Raw genomic sequence first — 21,066 nt, forward strand, 5'->3', positions numbered from 1 at the left:
AGAACAAGGTACAAGAATGGATGGTCTGGTGGTTTCCTGGGTCCTGCCACCACCAAGTGCCCTGAACTGCGTGGCTTGAACACAGACGTGTTTTCTCTCCCGGTTCTGGACAGAAGTCTGAAATCCAGGTGTGGGCAGGGCCGTGCTCCCTCCAGAGGCTCTAGGGGAGGACCCTCCCTGCCACTTCCAGCTGCTGGGGGCTCCGGGTGGCCCTGGACTCGTGGCCGGGTCACTCCTGTCGTCACGTGGCCTTCTCTCTGTGTCTGGGCCTCTCCTCTTATAAAGACACCATCCACGTTACGCTCAGGGCCCACCCGACTCCGGCGTCACCTCATCTTAATCTAACTCATTACACCTGCAAAATCTGATTTTTCCAAATAAGTTCCGTTTCGGAGTTCCGGGTGGACGTGAATTCGGGAGCGGGGGTCGGGGGGATACTATTCAACCCTGTACGTCTCTCCTGGAAAACCCGCCCTTCCCGGGCCAGCTGGCCATCTATCAGGAACGGCCCCTGCAGGGCGGTCTCCCTCTGCTTCCCAGCGGGGCAACTGCTCCTGGCCCTTGAGTTTCTGGAGCCTCCAGTCGGTGTCAGGGCTGAGGGGCTGAGGCCCAGCCCGGTGCTGGAGGGCCTGGGAGGCGGCCTGCGACTGCCCACCTCCCCTCAGGGATCTGCCCTCACCCTTCCAGTCCCTGGGCCAAGACACCCAGTCCCACCGGCCACCCAGGGACAGTGAACTCCCGGTCTCAGCACTTCAGCTTGAAAGGGCTCCCAGCATGTGGGGGCTTGTGCCTGAAGGCACCACCCCACCCTGGACCACAGGCTTTGGGGATCCAAGAGGCTTCCCAAGAGCCCCGAGGGAATGTGGGTTCCATCTCACACCCGTTTCCGGAAGGCCCCATCTCTGCCCTTGCGACGTTTTCATCGTGAGCGGCCCCCCTGCCCCCATCCCAGGCCCTTGGGCTGTTCGCCTCCGGGAAGAGGGTTGGTTTGGCAGTTCCTGCTCTTGCCGTGGGCCGGCCAACCCAGAAGCAGCAGAGATGGTGACGAGGTGACTGCTGTTTTCAGCCACCAGGTTCTGGGGCAGTTTGGTGGCAGGAGACAACGGGAACGAGTTTGTTTCACTTTGTCTTGGGGCCTTTTCTTTCTGGTTCAATTTTGCTTGCATGTAAGATGTGTACAAGGTGGGAAGGCCCGGTGCCTCCATATCAGGGCGGCTCTCATACTCACGGAAGCACCGTGCTCCCCGTGGCTGCGGTGCCCCTGAGGAGCACCGGGTGCCCGGGGGACGGTCAGCCCCCTGAAGGACGCTGCGGCGAGGGGCACACACACATCGGCACGCGCGCGGGCGTCTCTCCGGGTTTCCCACAGCGGGGCCCCAGGCGCAAGGGCTGAGGGGGCCTACACGCGGACGTCCCCGAACTCCCCCACGGGGGCCACGGTGCCCGGTGCTGCCGTCAGTGCCGCGTGAGACGGCGTCTCCCGACCTGACCACCCGGCACCGACCACCCTCGGGTCCGAGCAGGTGCCCAGCCTTGGCAGGTGTGCAGCCGAGCTGAGCCGGCTCCGCCCACACCGTCCTCGACAGGGTTCTGCCGGGGATGCTCTGCCCCCCTCCCCCCGGCTGGGACCTGGCGACAAACGGCTGCCCTCCCCGCCCCACCCCCTTATCTCCGCGGCCAGCTTCGGGATCCGGGCAGCGGCCGGGGCCCGCCCTGCTGAGCCAGCCCTTCGCTGCCCCCGGAGCGCGGGACAGCGGTCGGAGCCGTGGCGGTGTGTTTGCTCAGCAGAACGAGAGGGGCCGACCGAGCGGCCTTTGTGTGGGTGTCAGCGGCCTCGCCAGTCTGAGCCTGCCTTTCTCCCGCTTAAATACCTCCAAATGCACCGGCGCGCAGAGGTCAGCCGATAGCGATCTGCAGGGGGAGAGATTTCCCGGCTGAGCTGCGCGGCCAAGTCGTGCCCTGCTGAGCAAGCACCCCGCAGCCGCTTCCGCACCAGGGCCGGGCCTGCGGGCGACAGGCGGCGGCACAGAGGACGCACAGCCCTGCTGTCTGGAAAAGTTTATTACGGAGTCTCAGAGCCGGCGACGGCAGGTGAACACAATTCTCAATTTGGGACCCGAGGGCCACTGTAAACATCATCGAGCGTGGGGCAGTGTCACTAAGGACGCAGAGAGAAAGCCGTCAGGCCACCGACGGCTTGGTGTGAAAACTGAGTCCCCTGCTGTTTCATTTGAAGCTTCCGTTTTGAACCATTTGCAGGTACTCCTTGTGGAGCCTCTCCTGAGCTTCCAAAAGCTTCTTCAGCTTCTTGGCTTGCCCTTTGCTCAGCTCTTTGCCCTCGCTGTCATGTGTGGGCAGACCCTGGGGACGGAGGGCACGGGGGGTCACCTGCACGCACCTGACTCCCGCTCCCGGGCTCACAGACTCGCGCTAGGACGCGCCTGGGCGGGTACCCGCCACGGCGCACCAACCCCAGTCACCGAGAGGCCGGTCTGGGGCGCCCTCCCCCCGCCCGGGGGCGAGGGCCACTGTTCCCTCTGGAGGCAGCGTGGCTCAGTCCTGATGGGACCGGCCCAAGCGTAAGAACCAGTAAGGAAGACCCAAGGGTCTAGCGGCAAGGCAGCCGAGCCCCGTCGGAAGGAGCCCTGGGGACAGCGCCCTCTCCTCCTGAGTACCGTTCCCGGCCAGCTCGGGAGCGACACCTTGTCTCGGTTTAGCCAGGCCACGACTCAGTGCGGCCGCCGCCACGGCGGGGAGACTCGAGAGGCCACAGGCACTGACCCCGGATAGCGCCTCCCCCGGACTGAGCCCCAGACAGAATAGCCGCTCGCCCGAGGCTGGAGATCCCCACCATTTAGGAGCCCAACGAGGTTCTGAAAAGACAAAAACGGGCTCCTTACGTTTTCATCAAACTTGGAGTATTTGTCAGTCTCTGACAAGAACATCTCACTGGGTGAGATCTTCATCTTGGCCAGTTTCGCCGCCTGCAACACAGACCCTCCGTCACCGCAGCCGAGCCCACGAGGGGAAAGGTGTGACCTCGCATCACTCCCGCCCAGCCCCGGGTTCAGAGAGCGACGGAAGGCGGGGCGGAGCGAGTCAAAGGAGGGACAACCCAACACTGACCGAGCTTCACGGTTTTTCTACGGAACGTCGAGAAGCTCGTTCCGAACGATCACAGCAGCGGGAACCCGGGAGGGTGCCGCTGGTGGGCGCGGGCGCAGGCCAGGGTGGGCCCGGCTGGGCCCAGGGAGGCACAGAGAGCAGGGCTCGGGGTCAAAGTGTGCACTTCCTCCCAGGAGAGCCCGGGCCCCACACAGACGGCACGTGGTACCTCTTGTTCCTGTTTTTTCCTGGCGGCCCCCTCTTTCTTCTTCCTCTTCTCTTCTTCAACCTAGGGGGCAGCAGGGGCTCCATGAACCAAGTCTGCCCCAGGGCCTCTGGGGGTGGGAGGCGGAATAAAGCAACTGCCCGCCACCCCCCACTGCCTGGACTGTGACCCGGCCCAACCCACGGAGGGAGCGGGGAGCCCTCGTTCATTCCCCGCGGGGTGATGCCCAGGGGCCTCGAACCAGCACACGTGACAAGGTCCGGGGTGCGGCTGGCACGAAGTCAGGAGCAGAGCAGCGAGCCCGGCTGGGGGGCTCTGTCAGATGGGTGAGCGGAGAAGCATCGCGAGGGCCCAGAGAGGGTGGGGGGCGGGGAGGTACAGGGCAGCAGGTGCCAGGACACAGGGCCTGGGCCAGGGGAGGGGCCTGCAGGAGACAGGTGGAGGCCGGAAGCCCACCCCCACCCGTAGCCTGCGTCAGCGCAGGGCCGAGGGGGGGCGGCCTGGGAGCAGGGGCGGGGAGGGGGTCCCCGGGCCCGGGTGTCGGGTGGTGCCCGTGAGGACAGGCGCAGGGCCCCGGCTGTGCCACCACCGATAGGAGGGAAGGGCAGGTGTGGGGAGTTGAGTCATGATACCGTCTTGGAATCTGGGGTTCTCAGGCGGGCGGCTGGGTAAAGGCAAGCGTGGGGCCAGAGAGAAGCGGAGGGGGGGAGTCCCGGGCAGACAACCGTGGGACGGGGCGAGGTCAGGGGAGGGCCGGTGCAGCGGGCAGTGGCGCTACGGGAAGCTGCACCTGGGGCCGCGGCAAGCGCGGGCAGCAGCAGGCAGGGCCGCCCCCCTGCCGCCCTCGGCAGAGCCGCCGTCTGCCTCTGTGCCCCACGAGCACCTGCACGGGCAGAGCGCCAGCGGAGCGGAGCGGTAGGCCGACGTGTCTGCTTCCCGGCCCAGCCCGCAGGGATGGGACACAAGGCTGGGCCACGGGACGGGGCGGACACGGGAGGATCGGGGAGGCCAGCTATCGAGGACCTGCCCTGGCTCCTCGCCCCGTGAACCGCGCGCCTGCCCCCCCCCCCCGCTTCCTGGGCAGATGGAGGGGTGACTGGCGGGTCCCACCTCAGGGACAAAGGGGACAGCACTTCCGTAGGGCCAGGTACAGCCCAACATGTCAGCTGCGCTTTACTGAAAGGGACCTATTCTCCCTCAAACCCCGGGAGGAGCTTTTTAAGAAGAGGGTCCTTCCTTAGAAGGCAGACCTTCCCGTCACTGGATCGCCCGGCGGTCACACGCAATTAGGTCTCCCCCGACACTCGCAGCCACGGGGCCTTAGCACAGGAGCTGGCACAGCACAGAGCACACGAACGCCGCGGGTCTCGTGTCCCCGTAAGTCCGCAGCGGCTCCAGCACCACTCACCCGTCTCTTCTCCTCTCTCTCCTTCAGCAAGGTCTCTCTGTCCCCCAGCTTGACCACGGTCGGCAGCCCTGAAAAGCCAAGTCTGTGAGACGGGGCCCGGCCTCCACGCCGCCCACGCGCCCCCTCGCCGCTCGCTTCAACGGCCTCAACGTTAACTGACGCGGGAAGGCCTTGCCGCTCGTGACGGAAAGCCCAGAGGTCGTAAGATAGGACAGGCCCCCTCAGTGTTTAAAATCTAATAATCTGCCAAAAGTCAAGCCCAAACCCCCACAAAGTCGGAAGACACACAGTGAAACCGGAGGACAATCCCATAGGCTGTCTCCCGAGTGACAGACAACAAGCAGGGGTGGCCGGTGGCCTAGCCGCCGAAACGCCCGTCAAACACAGGAGGTGTCCTGGACGGCCACAACCACAAATCTACAAGGCCGGCCCCCAGGGGCCACGGGGGCACCACTCCGGGACCCCTCCTCACGTAAAACCCCAGCGTCCTCTGACCCTGTCCCAGAACTTTTTAAAAAACAGCCCCCCCCCCAGCCTCCTTCCCTCCTGCCCACCCACCACCCCCGAAGCTCCTTAGACGGGTCCCCAGAAGCAGCCAGGGGGACCCACCTTCGTGATCTTCGAGCCGCACCCCGAGCTCGGGCAGGACGTCGTCCCGCAGGGCGTCGCTGAGCTGCAGGACCTCAGGGACTATGGAAAAGACAGCAGCTCAGTCAGACCAGACACGAGGCGCGCCCAGGACGCGGCGGACGGGCGCCTTCCTGAGCGCCGCGGAGGGAGCCCAGGCCTGGGCACGAACGGGGCCACTGCCAAGAGTGGCCACGGTCTGCGCCCTGCCCTAGGACGCCGATCAGAGGCAGGTGCTGTCTGAAGACACACACAGGCTGGTCCCAGGGACTCTGAGCAGGGCAAGGTCAGGGCCGCCTGGGGGGGGCTCAGTCAGTTAAGCGTCTGACTTCGGCCCAGGTCAGGATCTCACGGTCCGTGAGTTTGAGCCCCGCGCCGGGCTCTGTGCTGACGGCTCAGAGCCTGGAGCCTGCTTCCGATTCTGTGTCTCCCTCTCTCTGCCCCTCCCCTGCTCGTTCATTCTCTCTCTCTCTCTCTCTCTTAAATATTAAAACAAAACAAAACAAACAAAACAAAACACAAGAAAAAAAATAAACCACCCCAAGCACCTGGCCAACTGGGAAGGCATCCGGGAGTGCTGAGCCCCTGCAGCCCGGCCCCATATTCCACACTCCAGGACCCAGGGACCCAAGGCCACCCGCACGTCCTGCAAAGGCTCCTTGCACTCTTCACATCGCAGTCAGGCCCAGGGCAGGCCCAGCGGTGACGAGTCTAGGCTCCCCCAGCTCCCCCGTTTCGCCCTTGTTCTCGTGGTGAAACGTGCTCCCGTCCACACACTCCCCCGCCCTCCACACATCCTCGGGACTCCACAAGATTCCAAGCCCCCACCAGCCAAGAGCCAGAAACGGGTCTGGAGGTTGGGGCGGACCCCAGAGCTGCCGGCATTCTCAGCGATGCGGGAGGCCCAGCCGTGGGGTGCGGGAGGGCCAGAGGCCTGGGGGACAGGCACAGGTGCGGGTGACCCTGCCTCGAGCACCAGCTCCACTGCGGGCACGCCGCTCCCGGCCAGGCCTCAGCCCACCCCCAGGCTTGGGCCAGAGTGATCAGAGGGCCCGGGAAGTCCAGGAGGAGGTACAGAGCCCGCCGTCCCACTGGCTTTGAAGTGACGCCCCGAAGAAAGAGCACACACACCCCGACCCAGCAGACGGAGTGGGCAGGGGTGAGGTGGCCACCGACGTGGCCTTCAGACCTCGGTGGACGGTCCCTGTGGGTTCAGACGTTCTCAAACCTCCGTGTCAGTCTCTGTGAGTCCCAGAGGCAGAGCCAATGACCACAGGCTCGCTCCCTCCAGGCCGGGGACGGCGGCCTTTACGGCTCTGCGGCAGTGGTCGCAGGGCGAGCCCGGCGGCCAGAGAGGCCCTGTTCCAGGAGGCTCAGTGCCGGGGATGAGGCGGCAGGGAGAAGCAGTCCGTCTGCCTTGGGGGAGAAGAGCACCTCGCTCAGGAGCTCCGCCGTGAGGACCTGACCTCCGTGAAGGACATTCAGCCGCAGTGACAGCCCCGCAGGTCGGCCGGTACCTGGGACCAGCCGCCTGCCAGGCGGGGCCGACGTTCACGTCTGTGAAGCGGGCACGTGCTGCCATCCCTGAGAGCTCACAGGGTCTGGTGGCGCCGGGACACTCTGTCGTTCACAGCCAGGTCCCAGACCGGATCGGCTCACGCTCCCAGAAGGCCGCCTGGCCCAGCCGCCACGCCCACCAAGTCCCGGGCTGGCCCAGCCCGCACCTGCGGAAATCAGCGCGGGAGCTGGGCTGTTACGGGCACGTCTGTCTCGGAAAGGTCTAACGGTCACAGACCACAGAACGAGGGTCTTCCGGTGTCGGGACAGGCGTGCCGGGGCCCGGCCTCGTCTCGCGGATGCACCGCGGCCGGCGTCTGCCGAGTCCGCCGCCCTCCCCCGGCACCCGCCGGCACCCCGAGGCCCAAGTGGTTCTGCGTGCCCTGGCCGCGCCCCCGTGAGAGCACCTGTGCGGGAAACCGCGTGCCGCCCCCCACCCCTGCCCCTGCCCCCGTGCCGGCCCGGCGTGCCCACACCCTGCACTCGCACTCCGCCTCGTCCCTCTCTGCCGCCCTGACCCTGGCCCACGGGCTCGCGCACCGCCAAAAGGACAGGTGACGCACGGGCGGCGGTTCTGTGGTCTCAGAGGACTTCCGAGGCCCCTGCCCACGAGCACAGCCACCCCCGGGGCAGATTCCCTCTTCCAGATGCCGTCTGCAGAAAAGCCCTTTCAGCCTCCCCGGCACGGCTGATGGAACGCCACCCTTTACGCTCGCTCCCTGCCCTTGCCCTGCCCTGGCACCGTGAGGACGGCAGACCCCGGGCCGGGCGCTGAGCCAAGCTGACCGGACCTGGAAGGAGAGCAAGCCAGGGCCCACGCTCACCGCCACCAGCCGCCCGGGGGGGGCTCCTCAGAGCTGAGGACAGCGGCCATCACCCCCACGCGAGACCTGCCCTGTGCACACAGCTCGGACCCCCCCCCCCACCGGCTGGCTTTCTCCTCCGCCTCTTCTGAGTCACGTGCTGACGAGGCCCCGGGGTCCCACAAGTCGCCAAGGTAAGACGAACGGCCCAATGAGAGGCACGGGGGCGCAGGGCCGGAAGGGACCCCTCCCCACCCCCCCCACCCCCCCCCAGAGAAGATGCACAGGTGGCCGAGAAGCCCGGGGAAAGGTGGTCGACATCAAGTGTCGGGGAACCGTGCCCGTGAGAGGGCCCCTCCCCTGCTAGGAGGGCTGGAGGGTGGCCATCGCCTTCGTACAGCCAGGGGCAACGAGTGGCCGCGATGAGACATCAGAACTCCCCCCTCCCCCCCCCACCCACGGCTGGCGGGAACAGGAAACCGCGCAGCCGCTGCGGGACAGCTTGGTGGTTCTTACAAAGTCACACGTGCAGCAGCCACGGGACCACCACGACTCCACTCCTAGGTCCGTCCCCAACCCAGACGCTTGTACCCGCGTGTCCCGAGCAGCCACGAGGTGGGAACAGCCCGGAAGTCTGCCAGCAGCGGAACAGACACGGCGTGGCGCGTGCACTCGGGGGCGTTCCGTCCCACCCGCACGAGGAACGCAGCCCCACACACGCCGCAACGCGGGGGACCCTCCGTGAGGCAAAAGAAGCCTCCGTGGCCGACGGGCGTGCGGGGCCCAGGCCACCCCAGGCCACGGGGACAGAAGGCAGGCTGGTGGGGGCCGGGGGCTCACGGATCACGGCTGCTCCTGCGGCCGGTGGGAACCAGAAGGAGGCCGAGCACGGCTGCACGACTCGGGAAGCGCGAAACGCCAGTGGACTCGTTCACTTTAACGGCAGCTGGGTTTACTCGTGTGAAGTTTGCCTAAGTTGTTTTTATTCTTAAAAAACAGGAAAAGTCTGGTTGGATACTTTTGAGGAGTTCGATAAAGCGTTCTTTAAAGAAAAAAAAGTTTTTTTTTGTAATTTTAGAGAGTGTGCAAGTCGAGGAGAGGGGCACAGACAGAGACGGTGACAGAGGATCCCAAGCAGACTCCGCACTCAGCACAGGGCCCAACGGGGCCTCGATCCCACGACCCTAAGGTCATGGCCTGAGCCGAAATCAAGAGTCGGACGCCCAACAGACTGGGTCACCCAGGCGCCCCTCGATAAACCATTCTTAAACTAAACGTCTGGAAGCACCAGGTCTCCACAGCTAACATGACCTTATAAGAGAAGCAGAGAGGGGCCTTGCCTCCGGGGTGGCTGGGGACAGGCGGGGAGGACAGGGCGCAGACAGCACGACGGCCGGGACTCCGGGAGACGCCCCGCCGCACTGCCTGCCATGTCCCCAGAGCGGAGCTGGGGCTCCGGGGCGAGCTGCAGCCTGGCTGCCGAGCCTGGGGCTGGGGCGGGACCCGGACTGGGCAGGGCTGTCATGTGGAGAAGGGGCGCAGGGAGGGCGGGGCCGTGACTTGGGATGCCCTGAGCGGCAGGGCAGACGCAGAAGAGCCGCTCCCAAGGGTGCGACCACATAGGCTCGGACCCCGGCACCGCTCTTCCAGGGAGGAGACAGCCCCACAGCCACTCGAGGGCCCAGAAAAGACGGGCCTCCCTGGGTACAGCCCGGGGCGCCCCAGCCAAGTGTGCCAGCCACAAGGACCTCGCGGCCCTGTCCACTCTAAGGGGCTCCGACAGCAGCAGATTCTAGAAAAAGAGGGTTTCCGTCGCGGTCCTCCGTGAATGAGCAACAGCTCAGAAGCGTTTTGTATGAACCCAAAGAGACAGCCCCACCGTCCCCGGTGCGAACCCAGAGCCAAGACCCCTACCAGCGCCTCCCTCGCGGGCCCCTCCTGGCATGGGGCTCAGAGTCCACGGAGCCCGGGCCCACAGGAAGGGGGTGTCCGTCGGGGCTGAAGGCAGGAGGAAAACAGCGGGCACGGAACAGGCAGGGCTCAGGAGGGGACACAAAGGGCCGTGGGAATCCCCCGAAGGACGAGCGAATGAACACGATGTGACAAGCACACACGGGGTATTACCCAGCCTCAAAAAGGAGGGAGACTCTGACGCCGTGGCATCTGTTGGGACACAGATGGACCTGGAAGACGTCAATGACACCGAGTGATATGTGCTGTCACCGAGGCACAAGTGCTGAGGATTCTACGTGTATGAGGTCCCCAGAGGGACCAAGTTCATAGAGAGCGAAGGTGCAACGGTGGGCACCACGGCCGGCACAGAGGACGGAGGTTAGCGCTTAATGGGACAGAGGGTCAGTTTGGGAGCATGGAAGGTTCTGGAGAGGATGGTGGGGACGGGTGCTTACCAGCAAGAATGTGCCTAATGCCCCTGAGCGGAGCACCTGCACGTGGTTAAGACAATAAATTTTACGTTCTGCACCTTTTACCAAAAATGAAAACACAAAGGGGAAACGGCTCTTGTCTCCCCCACCCCCACCCCGGGCCCCCCGCCGAGCTCTGACCACAGGCACATCCCTGCTCCTGTGACTTCCCAATTTCCCAAGCCTCTCCTGGTCAGACACCCCCACACCCCATCCCTCCTGGCCAGGGCTGAGCTCTGGCCCTTTACTGGGGAAACTGTCTCCTACTCCTGTGTCAGGCGAGCGCCTGGACCTGGGAGACTTGGCCGAGTGAATGGACCAGGACCTGCCCTGAGCCTCTCGCTCTGTCTCCACGGCCAGCCCAAGGTGCTCGACAAACAAAAACTCAGCACTTGCTGCTGCTGTCGGGTCGGGAGGGAGATGGGGTAGGGACAAGGGTGATGCCGCCTTCGGCCCGGAAGGCTTTCCCCATCTGCGGACCGAGGTCCACAGGCCCCGGGTCTCTGGCTCACGGACGGTTCCCTATCCGCAGGGCCCCAGGTCTGCGCGTCCCAGGTCATCGCCTCGGGTAGGATGACCTCTCTAGCCACCTGAGCCTCAGGGTCGCACAGCGCAGCAGGTGGGGAAAGCAATACGGCATACACACAACGACCGCCGTCCTGACTGGCCACTTGGCCTTGTCCATCTACCAGAGCAACAAACGTAACAGAGCAGAGAAGCGGCCGAGGAAAAGCAAGACCGAACCGTCCCCCAAGCCGGTCGACGGGCACCGCTCTCGGGGCCTGAGCAGGGACGTGGCTGGTCAGGGCTGCTGTGCTCAGCCTCCCATGGCCCTGGTTCCCCAGAACCTGCCAGGAAGGATGCCGTACAGCCGGGGGGAGGGGGGGAAGAAATGCCCAGGCTGCGCGGCCCCCCGACAAGAACAGTCACTTCCAAACCTGAGACACCAGCACTGTCAATGCTGTTGGACACGTCAGCACAGGACCTGAGAGTCCACCCGTTTTTCAGCTGCCTTAAAACGGTGTGAGGACCAGGTGTTAGAGACAGAGGACCCTGCTTATTCAACTGGTCCAAACGCCACGGCCCCGGCCTAAAGCCCTCTGCTCCCCACAAAAGCACCGTCAGATCCCGGCTCCTCCCCGAGGGGCCCGTGGCCTCGGCTGGGGGGGGTCCCTCCCGCCCTCTTGCTCTGCCCTCCCCGGCACAGGCCCAGGCCTGCTCATTCCTCTTCACGGTGCTGCTTCCTCCAGAGGCTCCCCGGCCAGGCCACGCCGCTGGGCCCTCTGCCCGCTCCACCCGCAGGACACCCTGCCAGGACCCGCTCTGAGGGGGGGTGGCGGCCAGATGAGCTCCAGGTGGGACTTCCCAGCACAGAAAGGCCTGGGGAGGGAGCACAGCACAAGAGGTGACAGGTGGCATCTCCGGTGAGCGAGTCCAGCATGACCCTGGCAAGGCTCAAACCTTCCCGCTTTCCTTTCCGCTCCGTGAAATGCCGAGCCTTGAGCCAGGCAGGTGAGTGTGAGCTCAGCCTGGCAGCCCCGGGCCCCCGCTCACCATGCCAGCCCCTGGCCGCCGATTCGGCAAGGGCGGAGAGGCGTCCCGGCCTGGCAGCTCCCGGGAGGCTCCGCCCTCACCCGGCTGTCCTGCCCCGCGGGGACACTTGGGAGCTAGAGACGACGTGGCTGTCACGACTGGGGGCGCCGTGCTAACCCCCGAGCTCGCCCCCGCCGGGCCAGGAGGAACCTCACCTTTCTGCTCTCGGGCGATCTTCCGCACGCCTTCTCGGAAGTCCGACAACACCTGCAGGTAGGGCATGACCGTGGACTCGAGCTGCGGAGAGAACGATTTCGCTCAGAGACCAGCTCGGCCCGTACTTGAGGACGGGCTTCAGCACGCGCTGCGGAGCTGGGCCGCCTGCACACTGCCCGTGGCTCTGCTACCACGACCGGGGCCCCGTGTGGACGGCGGGAGCCAGGGCCCGGCAGAGAGCCTCCCCTCCAGCCCGGCCGGACGGGCTCCACAAGCCGCACCGCTCAACCACTCGAGGGAGCAGCTCCGTCCCAGGCCAGACACACGCTTGTTAAGAAACACCCGTGTTCACAGCGAAATGGTTCGACGCAGGTGAGTCTGCAAGATGGGCTGCCTTCGGACAGGCCGCCGCCGTCCCCCCGGGCTGGGACCTGCGGCCACACGCGCTCCCGTGTGAGGCCAACCAGCGCCTCTCAGAACCGTCCACCATCCACGCGCGCTCGCACCCGCTCCACGGCGCACTCCCCGCAGCACCACGGAGGCGGCCACGGAACGCAAAGCCCGCCAAGGAAGGGAAGCCGACGACGGCAGAACCTGAACCAAAGAAACTGATTTTATAAAAACCCTTCCTGTTAGAGCTTTCCTATTTTTCTAGCAGGCTTTTAAGCAAGGTCTCTCCCTGCCTCCTCATTAAGTCATCCGGCGGCTGGGTAACCCAAGCAATGACCAGTAAGTAAACGCAGAAGCGGGCTAGGCCTCCCCGGGCCCATTCCCGCACCCGGGCTGGGGCATGGCTGTCCTGCAGGGGAGGGGCCGGGCTTCTGGGGTTTAGGTCTGGATCTCCACCAGGCTGAGGCAGCTGTGGTGAGCCTCGGGGCAGAGGGGCAGGGGCCTCAGCCAGCACGCCTGGGGGTGCGTCTGGAGGAGGCGGGCCCCAGCGGTCCTCCCTGCTCCCTCAACAACTCAGGTTTGGGGCAGGTGCACACCCTTCAAGGCCCGGCCCTGTGGCCTCTGGCAGCTCACCTGGCTCGTTCCCCGGGGCTGCTTATCCCAAAGGGCCCGCTGAGGTCACCTGGAAAGGCTCCCACCCCACCACCACATTTGGAAGTATCTTTAAGGGGCACCTGGGTGGCTCAGTCGGTTAGGTGTCCGACTTCTGCTCAGGTCATGATCTCGCGGCTTGTGGGTTCGAGCCCCGCGTTGGGCTCTGGGCTGACAGCTCAGAGCCTGGAGCCTGCTTCGGATTCCCTGTCTCCCTCTCCCCCTGCCCCTCCCCTGCTCGTGCGCTCCCTCTCTCTCTCTCTCAAAAAAAAAAAATAAATAAACACTAAAAACTTTAAAAAAAGAAGTATTTTTAAGTTCGAAAGCAATGGTCTCTAATGTAGGAAGTTTTTTTTTTTTCCCTGGGAAATAAAAATCTGGTATCGCTGACACAAGAGAAAACAGCTTGTAGGTTTCCTTTTCTGAAAAGCGCCAAAAATGATGAAGGCTCGGGGCTCAGACAGGCCTTCTTAAGTCAATTCTCGGGGAAACACCTCCAAGCTCCCCTGAAGGACAGAGTTTTCACACCAGCCGCTATCACGAAACCATCTTAAAGAGGTTTTGCCCTTCCGCCCTGTACTTGGTTCCTGTTTTCATTTAAGTTATGTTTAAATATCTACACTCGCATTCCAATCAAACCACAGGGATCATTCCGGAGCAGGGGTGGGGCGTGGAAGCAGTTCTGACAAGGCACACACTCCAGGAGAGTCGGTCACCAGGTCACCACGCAGCGGCTCCCGGCCACAAGGGTGACACCAGCTGCTTCTGCTGAACCTTCTCCCCATCAAGATGCGCGGACCAGCGTGGGATCTGATCCACACGAGCAAGGACGTGAGCGCCTGTGAACCCGGGCCGTGTGGCTGTGGCTTCTTCAGAGACCGTCCCAGCTAGCCTGCTCTCCCGGGACCACCTCACACAGCACGGCAGCGCGGTTCCCTGACAAACGGCCGGGAGCAAGGCCCTGGCTGCCCCTGCACACGCACTGGGGTAGCTGACTGCTCAATTCTCCCAGCCAGGCCCAGGCGTGACCCGGGGCTCAGTCCGGAAGGTCCAGCGCAGGTGGGACCTAACGTGGGTCTCCAAATGTCCACAGGCTCGGCCAAGGAGGGGGAACAAGGAAAGCACGGAGCAGGTGTGGAGGGTGAGAGCGTGCTCCTCTGCATGGGCACGCTTCCCGGGGGCGGGGCGACCCAAGGGAGGGGGCTTCTCTGCGCCAGGTGCACTTATACTCACATTTAGGCTGCTCCCAGGTCCTCTGACCGGGAATCCCAGGGAGCTTTCCTCTTCTATGGCCCCAAAGACCTGGAAGAGAAACGGACGTGCGGGAGCGTGTAAAGAGGTCCCGAGAGGCGGCCCGCGGAGGTCGGGTCCAGGAAACACGCTGCTGCAGATGGGTAGGGGGAGGCGGGGCAGACGGCCTCGCCGGGTGGAGGGAGACGCCAGGCCCGAGGGTGCCCCCCTCCCCTGCCCTCTCCGGCCCGCTCTCGGTGAGGCCACTGGGCAAGAGGGGGCCGGAAGGGCAAGGAGGCCGACCCCAGAACGCTGTGAGCACGGAGGGCAGCTGCACGCAGGCGCTTTCTGAGGCGCAGGAGCGCAGCGGGGGCGAAGGACGGGACGGGTCTCGGCTTCCGAACGGCACGATTCGCCGTGCCGCCCGGGGCCTGACCGCCTGCGTGCACACAGCCCGGCGAGCACACGGCGGCCTGTGCCTCCAGGGAGCCGCCTACCTTGAGCATGTGGGTGAGGTACCGAGCGATGCTTCCCAGCAGAGCCCGGTTGGGCCTCCTCCTCGCGGCCTTCCGGGCCGCCATGTAGAGGTTGCACTGGCCGACCAGAGCCCGCATCTCTTCCAGGACCGTGCGCGTGTCGACGTTATCACAGAGGGCCTCGTGCACCGCCGTCTTCTTGTCGTAAAAGCTGAGTAAGAGGAGGCAGCAACGTCAGCCGACGGACACACTGCCAAGAGCCCCCGCGGGCCAGCGCGCCCCGGGCGCGACGGCTGCCCGACCCCAGAGGCACGTCTCCCTCTACCTCTTGTTCAGCTCTGACTCTTCGTCTTCCCACTTTTCAAACCGACCGGTTATGTCAACAGGGGCTCGGAGGATGTCTTTCACGTTTAAGAAAAACTCCTGAAGTCAGAAAGTTCCGTTTAATGGCATTTAGAAACCTCTGCCCTCCGGGGAAGCACCGAGGAGAGGCTGTTGGAGGGGAGCACATCTCCTTCAGGTAAGATCCGGGGAGCCACGGCACGCCGGCAGCACCCCAGGGCCGGCCGAGACGGGGAAAGGTTTTCCTTCGAGACGGAAACGCGTCCCGGCGTTAGCCCTGAGACGCTGGTCTGCGCCGACGCCACGGGTCCGAGCGAAACGAGACGCACGAGCGCTCCTGACGCCAGCGGGCGCCAGGGCTTTCGGGAAGGGGGCACGGGGCTGGGCGGCCCCGGGCGAGGCTGCTCTCGCCAGTCTCCGGTCCTCCACCGGGGGCGGGGGGGGCGGTCGCGGTCCCGCCGCGGCTGAGCCGAGGCGTCCCCCGCCCCGGGGGAGGCGGGCACTTACGTTCATGAACTTCTCGTACTGAAGCGCGGACTCCATGGTGTTGCTCGAGTAGTCCAGCGTGTCCTTCCACGAGTGCATGAGGAAGGCCAGCCGCAGCTGCCGTGCTGGGGGACGAGACGGCACAGTGGTCCCCCCACCCTCCCGAGCAGCCACCGCCGTCGCGCATCCAACAAGAGGGGCGCTCGGGTCTTTGGGAGAGGCCATGTTCTTACCCGAGTGCTTCTGCAAGGCGTCTTTGATGGTGATGAAGTTCTTGAGCGATTTGGACATCTTGCAGCCCGCGATGGTCAGGTGGCCCGTGTGGAGGAAATAGCGGACCCAGCAGTCGTTGTCAAAGTAGGCCTGCTCGGGGGGGGGGGGGGGGGGGGGGGGGCGCGGAGGGGGCAAGGTCGGGCACACGAGGCAGCTGCTGGCAGGGGCAGGGGCACGCTCCGTGAGCACTCTGTGCCCCCCACGATGCAGAACAGGGGGGGCTGCCTTTTCCAGCTGGGGAACGGGGGCCCAAGGGACGGCCCTGGACCAACGATGCAAGAGGTAACCACCGCGACCACCCCAGGCCTGTCTGTTGTCCAAGGTCAGGCTGTTCAGGTGGGAAATCGGACCCAACAACTAGGGTTCAAGTTTCACCGGCAAGACCCTGATGTGGAAATCAGGCTCCACGCAGCACCCCGCTGGCAGTGCCCTCGGCTTCTTCCTCCCCCGCAGGGAGAACTCGAGGCCCCCCCAACCGGAACAGCAACCCCGGCCTCTGCCCACCTCTGACTGGGCCAGCTCGTTGTCGTGGTGGGGGAACCGGAGGTCGAAGCCCCCTCCGTGAATGTCCATCGAGGCTCCCAGGAGAGCGCTTGCCATGGCCGAGCACTCGATGTGCCATCCCGGACGCCCCTAGGGACCAAGATGACCCGGTGACCGATGGCCAACCCTCTGCGTCCGGGCCTTCAGTTACCCCAGCGTTCATGAGCCTCCAAATCTCTGGGCCTTACTGGAACAGGGGTTATGTTCCACACGTGAAAAACTCAGGGGAGCCCACGGCAGGCCGTGGAGGCCAAGTAAGGCTCATGTAACCCCCAGAGCCGCCCAGCACTCGACCAGAAGCAGATGTCTACACCCCCTCCCGCAGCCTTGGGCCAGGGGCACTGTTTGTCACAGGGGACATCAGACAGTGGACTCATCTCCAGGAGCAGGTAACACTCAGAGTCAAAGGCACCCAGGACAGAGGGGCCACGGAGGTCGTCCAATCCTCCGGGAAGGAGTCCCAAAAGGGACGTCTCGTGCCCCGAGGCCCACGAGGCTCTGTGGCATCTGGGTCCCCCCGTCACCGCAGCCCCACCCCTTCCCAGGGGCCCACCTTTCCCCACGGGCACGGCCAGGACGGCTCGCCGGGCTTGGAGGCTTTCCACAGAGCGAAGTCATTGGGGGACCGCTTCTCACTCAGGCGGTCTGCCGAGACGCTCAGGTCACCTGCGGACACGAGGGAACCAGGTCACCCGGTGCTGCCCGGCGGGCGGACCAGTGTCGCCGCGGGGCCCCCGCTGGGAGCGGCTGGCCGACGCTTCTGGTTTGCGCGGATTTCCTCAGCCGGTGCTGCGGCTTCACGGCAAGACTTCGGTGCTGCCCCGCGGTTTGAGGGCGACCACCCGGGACCGGACCACGCCTGCCGCTTCCTCAGACCCTCCTCCCCGCCTTCCCCTCATGGCCGTGGCCCGGGGCCGGGGTGAGCCACGGGGCTCCGGTCTGAGAGGTGAGGCCGTGGCGGGGTGGCAGCCCTCGGTGGGGCGGGCTAGTCTCGGCGGCCCGCACGGCTCCCGGTTCTGGGAGGTCTGAGAACCAGCCAACCCGCTCTATGCGGCTCCTTGGGCCTCCAGCTCGGCCCCATAGATGGCGAAGCGGGACGTCACCGCTCCTCCTGGCTGAGCTGGGCTCCCAGACACGGCCCCCCAGGAGAAAGCCGCGGCCAGTCACGGCCGGGCCCCCAGGGGCAGGCCAGCCTGGGGTGGGAGCAACGGGAAAGGACAACGCCATCACCCCGGGACACTTCCCTGGGCCACACGCAGGAGCCGTGGCGCCCACGGACCCACCGGCTGCCGAGAGAACGAGACGAACGCCTGCGGTCAGTCCCCCTCACAGGGGGGCCAGGTGAGCGGGGCCAGCGCGGGGCATGGTCCCCGGGCCCCGTGCGTGGTCTCCACGCCGCCTCGTCCTGGGTGCTGTCGCCCCCCCCCATGGACAACAGCGGAACAGGAACGACAGACTCCTCCCAGGGCCCACAGTTGCAGACACAGCCGACCTCAAAGACGGCCACCGTTCAAGCAACAGGGCAGGCGACCCGAGAACAGCGGAGGGAGAGCGCGCGCAGGATATTTTTACGACAGACCTGACGCCTATGACACGGGCACTATCAGTAGAATACTTGGGAACTACGGGAAGACCCGGAAAACAACGCCACGGTCACAGACGAAGGCTGACATGTACTGTCAGTTTCCAGGTGCCCCCGTGTGCAGGTTTCTGGGTTGTTTTAGTCTCTGCAAACAAAACACACATCCACACACAGCAGGACAGACTCCACCCCGGTCTCACGTCTCTTTCTCACTGAGCCAGTCACCACATCACACCAGCCGCTCAAAGACGATGTGACGAGCCGTCATGACACCCCTCTGGCCAGCCTGTATTTAGCCGACAGCGTGCATCCAGGCTTTTAATTTTCATGCTAACGAACACACTTACTATGAACGTACCTGACTTTTCAGAAAATTTTTTGGAAAGTTCTGTAACCGAGGACCCCCTTTCACACACACCCCTCCCCACACCGTTCGCCAAATGCCACTTTGGGGGACACCTGATAGTTGCTCTAGACTCTTCAAGAGGAGTAAGTCACACGACCCCTGCTACTCTCCTGGTGTCCTTTCTCGTCTCCCTCCTGAGGCACCCAAAGTGACCCCAGGCACAGCGGGTTCGTGCCTTCTGCCTCCCCGATGCCCCGCACCCCGAGATGGCTCCGGGCCCCTTCTCCCCCAGAGCCCCGCATCCCAGCGTCCATGCAGTGAGGGGCCTCGTGCCGTCAGCACAGCCAGGGAAGCGGAACTGTCCCCGAAGGAGGGCGTGACCCCCCCCTTGTCCCTTTATATTCGCTGTCGGATCTACTGCTTTGGCCCCCGGAACACAAAGATTCTGACGTCAGTCTGGGAAAAAGATCCAAGAACAAGTGACATTTAAGACCCTGGGGCGCCTGGCTCAGTCGGATGAGCACGAGGCTCTTGATCTCGGGGGTCGTGAGTTCAAGCCTCGTGTTGGATGTAGAGGTTACTGGAAAGGACAAAAGAGAAAAGAGAAGAAGAGAAAGCAGAACGAAAAAGAATGCAGCTGGGGCAGATGGTGCGGGGTCCCTAGCGCGGCGGCCCCCCCCGCCCCCCCCCCCCCCCCCCCCCCCCCCCCCGTCTCTGGGGCTCTCCCTGCCCCGACTGGAGGCCGCCCCTGGCCGCGCTGGGCCGAGCGGCGCGGTCCCCGTCCTCCCGCAGACGCCACCGTCTCTAGTCCCGTGCAGCCCTGTCTGGACGTATTTTCGAATCTTCTGTGTTTATTCATTGGTCCCGCTAGCGGGTTTTCTGTATCGCGAATCCTTGCGAAGAACCAGCTGTTGACTGTTTCAATTACCGCTATTTCAGGCACCTCTTCTTTGAGGCTCTGCTGCTCCTTTCGGGGCTTTTCTGGCAGCTGGCCCCACTCATTTGCCGTTTGCGTTTTTTCACAACTACACGTAACACGTCAGGCGGCCCGGAACTGGCGCGTGAGCTCCCCCAGTCCGGGGCGGGGGGGGGGGGGGGGGGGGACCGTGCGGCCCTCCTGTGGCCGTTCAGTTTCAAACCCGGAGTGACCTCCACTGCGGCTCTGGTGCGACTTTAAACAGGTCCGGACGTCCCCTCAGTGTGGGTGTCCAGCTCAGCGCGCCATGGGCAGAAGCTGTGGTCCTCGTGAGGAGCAACTCCTCCTGCGGCTTGGCGTGGGTCCCACGCGGGCTTATGGGAGGGCCCTGCCCTCATTCGCGTGTGTGAAGGCCCGTCTGCTAGACAAAGCCCCGCTGGCCGCGTACCTCGACCCCTCTGCGTCTTGGGAGCCTCGGCCCATCTGAGCGACCCATGCGTGGGGCGTGCCCGGCACCTCCCGTGCACACCAGGGTGCGTCCCTGATGCTGCAGGGATGCGGGGGCCCCGCTGCCGGTCCACCCAAGTCTGTGACCATCCTCTGAGGACACGGGTGCCTCAGCATCGTGACGGGACCTCCTTTACTCTGCTGGATGTCTTCAGCGATCCTCAGGGTGGCCGGGGAGCTCAGGGGGCTGAGCGTCTGACTCTTGGATTTGGTTCGGGTCACGATCTCATGGTTCATGAGTTCCAGCCCCAAGTCAGGCTCTTCTCCCTCTGCCCCCTCGCCCCCGCTCGCGTGTGTGCACAGAGGCATTCTGTCTCTCTCTCTTTCCCTCTCAAATAAAAAACTTAAAAAAGAGAAAAAAAAGAGAGAGGAACCAGGCATTCTGAGGTGCTGCCCAGAATCGGAACATGCCCACAAAGACCTGACCTGGCAATTCTTGCCCCGCGTTCCTGCCTTGCTCGTCCCGGGCACCTTTAAGACAGCTGCGCAGAGCTGAGCCTGCGGAAAGCGGTGACCGCCACCCCAACCGCCTGACAAGGACAGGGTCCCACTTCGCCACTGTCTCCCATTCCCCCGGGACAGAGGGCCGCTCCTCCCCCGGCTCACTGTGTGCGACCGGAACCCATAAGGGCCAGCTCTCGGGACCGTACTTCCTCTGGCGTGGGTGTGCTGAAACCGGCCTCAATCCAAACAGCCCCGGGGTTTCCACTTTCCCAAAGGCAGGACCTCAGATGCCAAGGCGGCCACCTGCTGACCCTGGTTGGGGGCGGGGGGGAGTGGCTTCTGCCCCCTCATTCACCAGGTCGCAACCTGCATATTCGTGACACATCGGCACTGGGCGTCCCACACCAGCACGCAGGGCGTCCCACAAGCCGCCCTGACCCTCCGGATCCAGGCCCGGGGTCCGCTACGCTTTTTGAGATGGTGTTGGATGCGCTCGCCTTTTTGTTTCTTGCGGAAAACCCCGCAAACTCCTTGGGCAACAGTGCGCAGCCCCCAGGCGCCCGGGTGAGGCAGGCTGGGGGCGGGGGCGAGGCCTGGGCTTGAACCCCCTCACCCGGCCCCGTTTACCTTCCCCTTCCTGCAGGGCTTTCTGGTCCCCAACGGCCTCGGGCACCAGCTTCCCGTAGGAGTGTCTCTCGCTGGAAGCGAACTTCACGGTGTCAAAGTAGACGGACCCATTGGAAACGTAGCTGGAAAGTAAGAACCAGGCTGTGGGAAGGCGGACAGACCCGCGGACAGCCCGGGCGCCTCGCAGGAGGACAACCTGCAAAGCCAAAGGGCTGCACGGGCCGCGGGCCTCTTAAAACTCTGCTCTGCCCACCGCATCCAGCGCAGCCTCGGCCGTCCTGCGGCCCCGTGACGTAGCTACTCGCAACCACGGCCGCCGTGCAGGCCGAGCGGGCCCGACACGCACGCCTCGTCA

General features: G+C 64.6%; 1 protein-coding gene across 2 annotated transcripts in view; it reads right to left on the reverse strand.

Moving 5' to 3' along the window:
* Window positions 1–2,046: 2,046 nt before the first annotated feature.
* The window catches only part of CARS1 (cysteinyl-tRNA synthetase 1), a 44,459-nt gene continuing 25,439 nt past the window's right edge, over window positions 2,047–21,066 (reverse strand). For both annotated transcript variants that reach the window (XM_019415296.2, XM_019415297.2), the window contains 14 exons: window positions 20,712–20,833; window positions 16,843–16,955; window positions 16,251–16,379; window positions 15,707–15,836; window positions 15,495–15,598; window positions 14,971–15,068; window positions 14,667–14,856; window positions 14,173–14,241; window positions 11,898–11,979; window positions 5,349–5,429; window positions 4,740–4,807; window positions 3,335–3,394; window positions 2,901–2,984; window positions 2,047–2,361 (listed from right to left, as the gene is read on the reverse strand). In XM_019415296.2, coding sequence (XP_019270841.1) covers window positions 2,227–2,361; window positions 2,901–2,984; window positions 3,335–3,394; window positions 4,740–4,807; window positions 5,349–5,429; window positions 11,898–11,979; window positions 14,173–14,241; window positions 14,667–14,856; window positions 14,971–15,068; window positions 15,495–15,598; window positions 15,707–15,836; window positions 16,251–16,379; window positions 16,843–16,955; window positions 20,712–20,833 — 1,465 coding nt within the window. In that variant the 3' untranslated portion in view covers window positions 2,047–2,226. The remainder of the gene's footprint in view (window positions 2,362–2,900; window positions 2,985–3,334; window positions 3,395–4,739; window positions 4,808–5,348; window positions 5,430–11,897; window positions 11,980–14,172; window positions 14,242–14,666; window positions 14,857–14,970; window positions 15,069–15,494; window positions 15,599–15,706; window positions 15,837–16,250; window positions 16,380–16,842; window positions 16,956–20,711; window positions 20,834–21,066) is intronic.

This window comes from Panthera pardus, unplaced genomic scaffold (assembly GCF_024362965.1).
Source record: "Panthera pardus isolate Hobbes unplaced genomic scaffold, ASM2436296v1 HiC_scaffold_12, whole genome shotgun sequence".
Taxonomy (NCBI): Eukaryota; Metazoa; Chordata; class Mammalia; order Carnivora; family Felidae; genus Panthera; species Panthera pardus.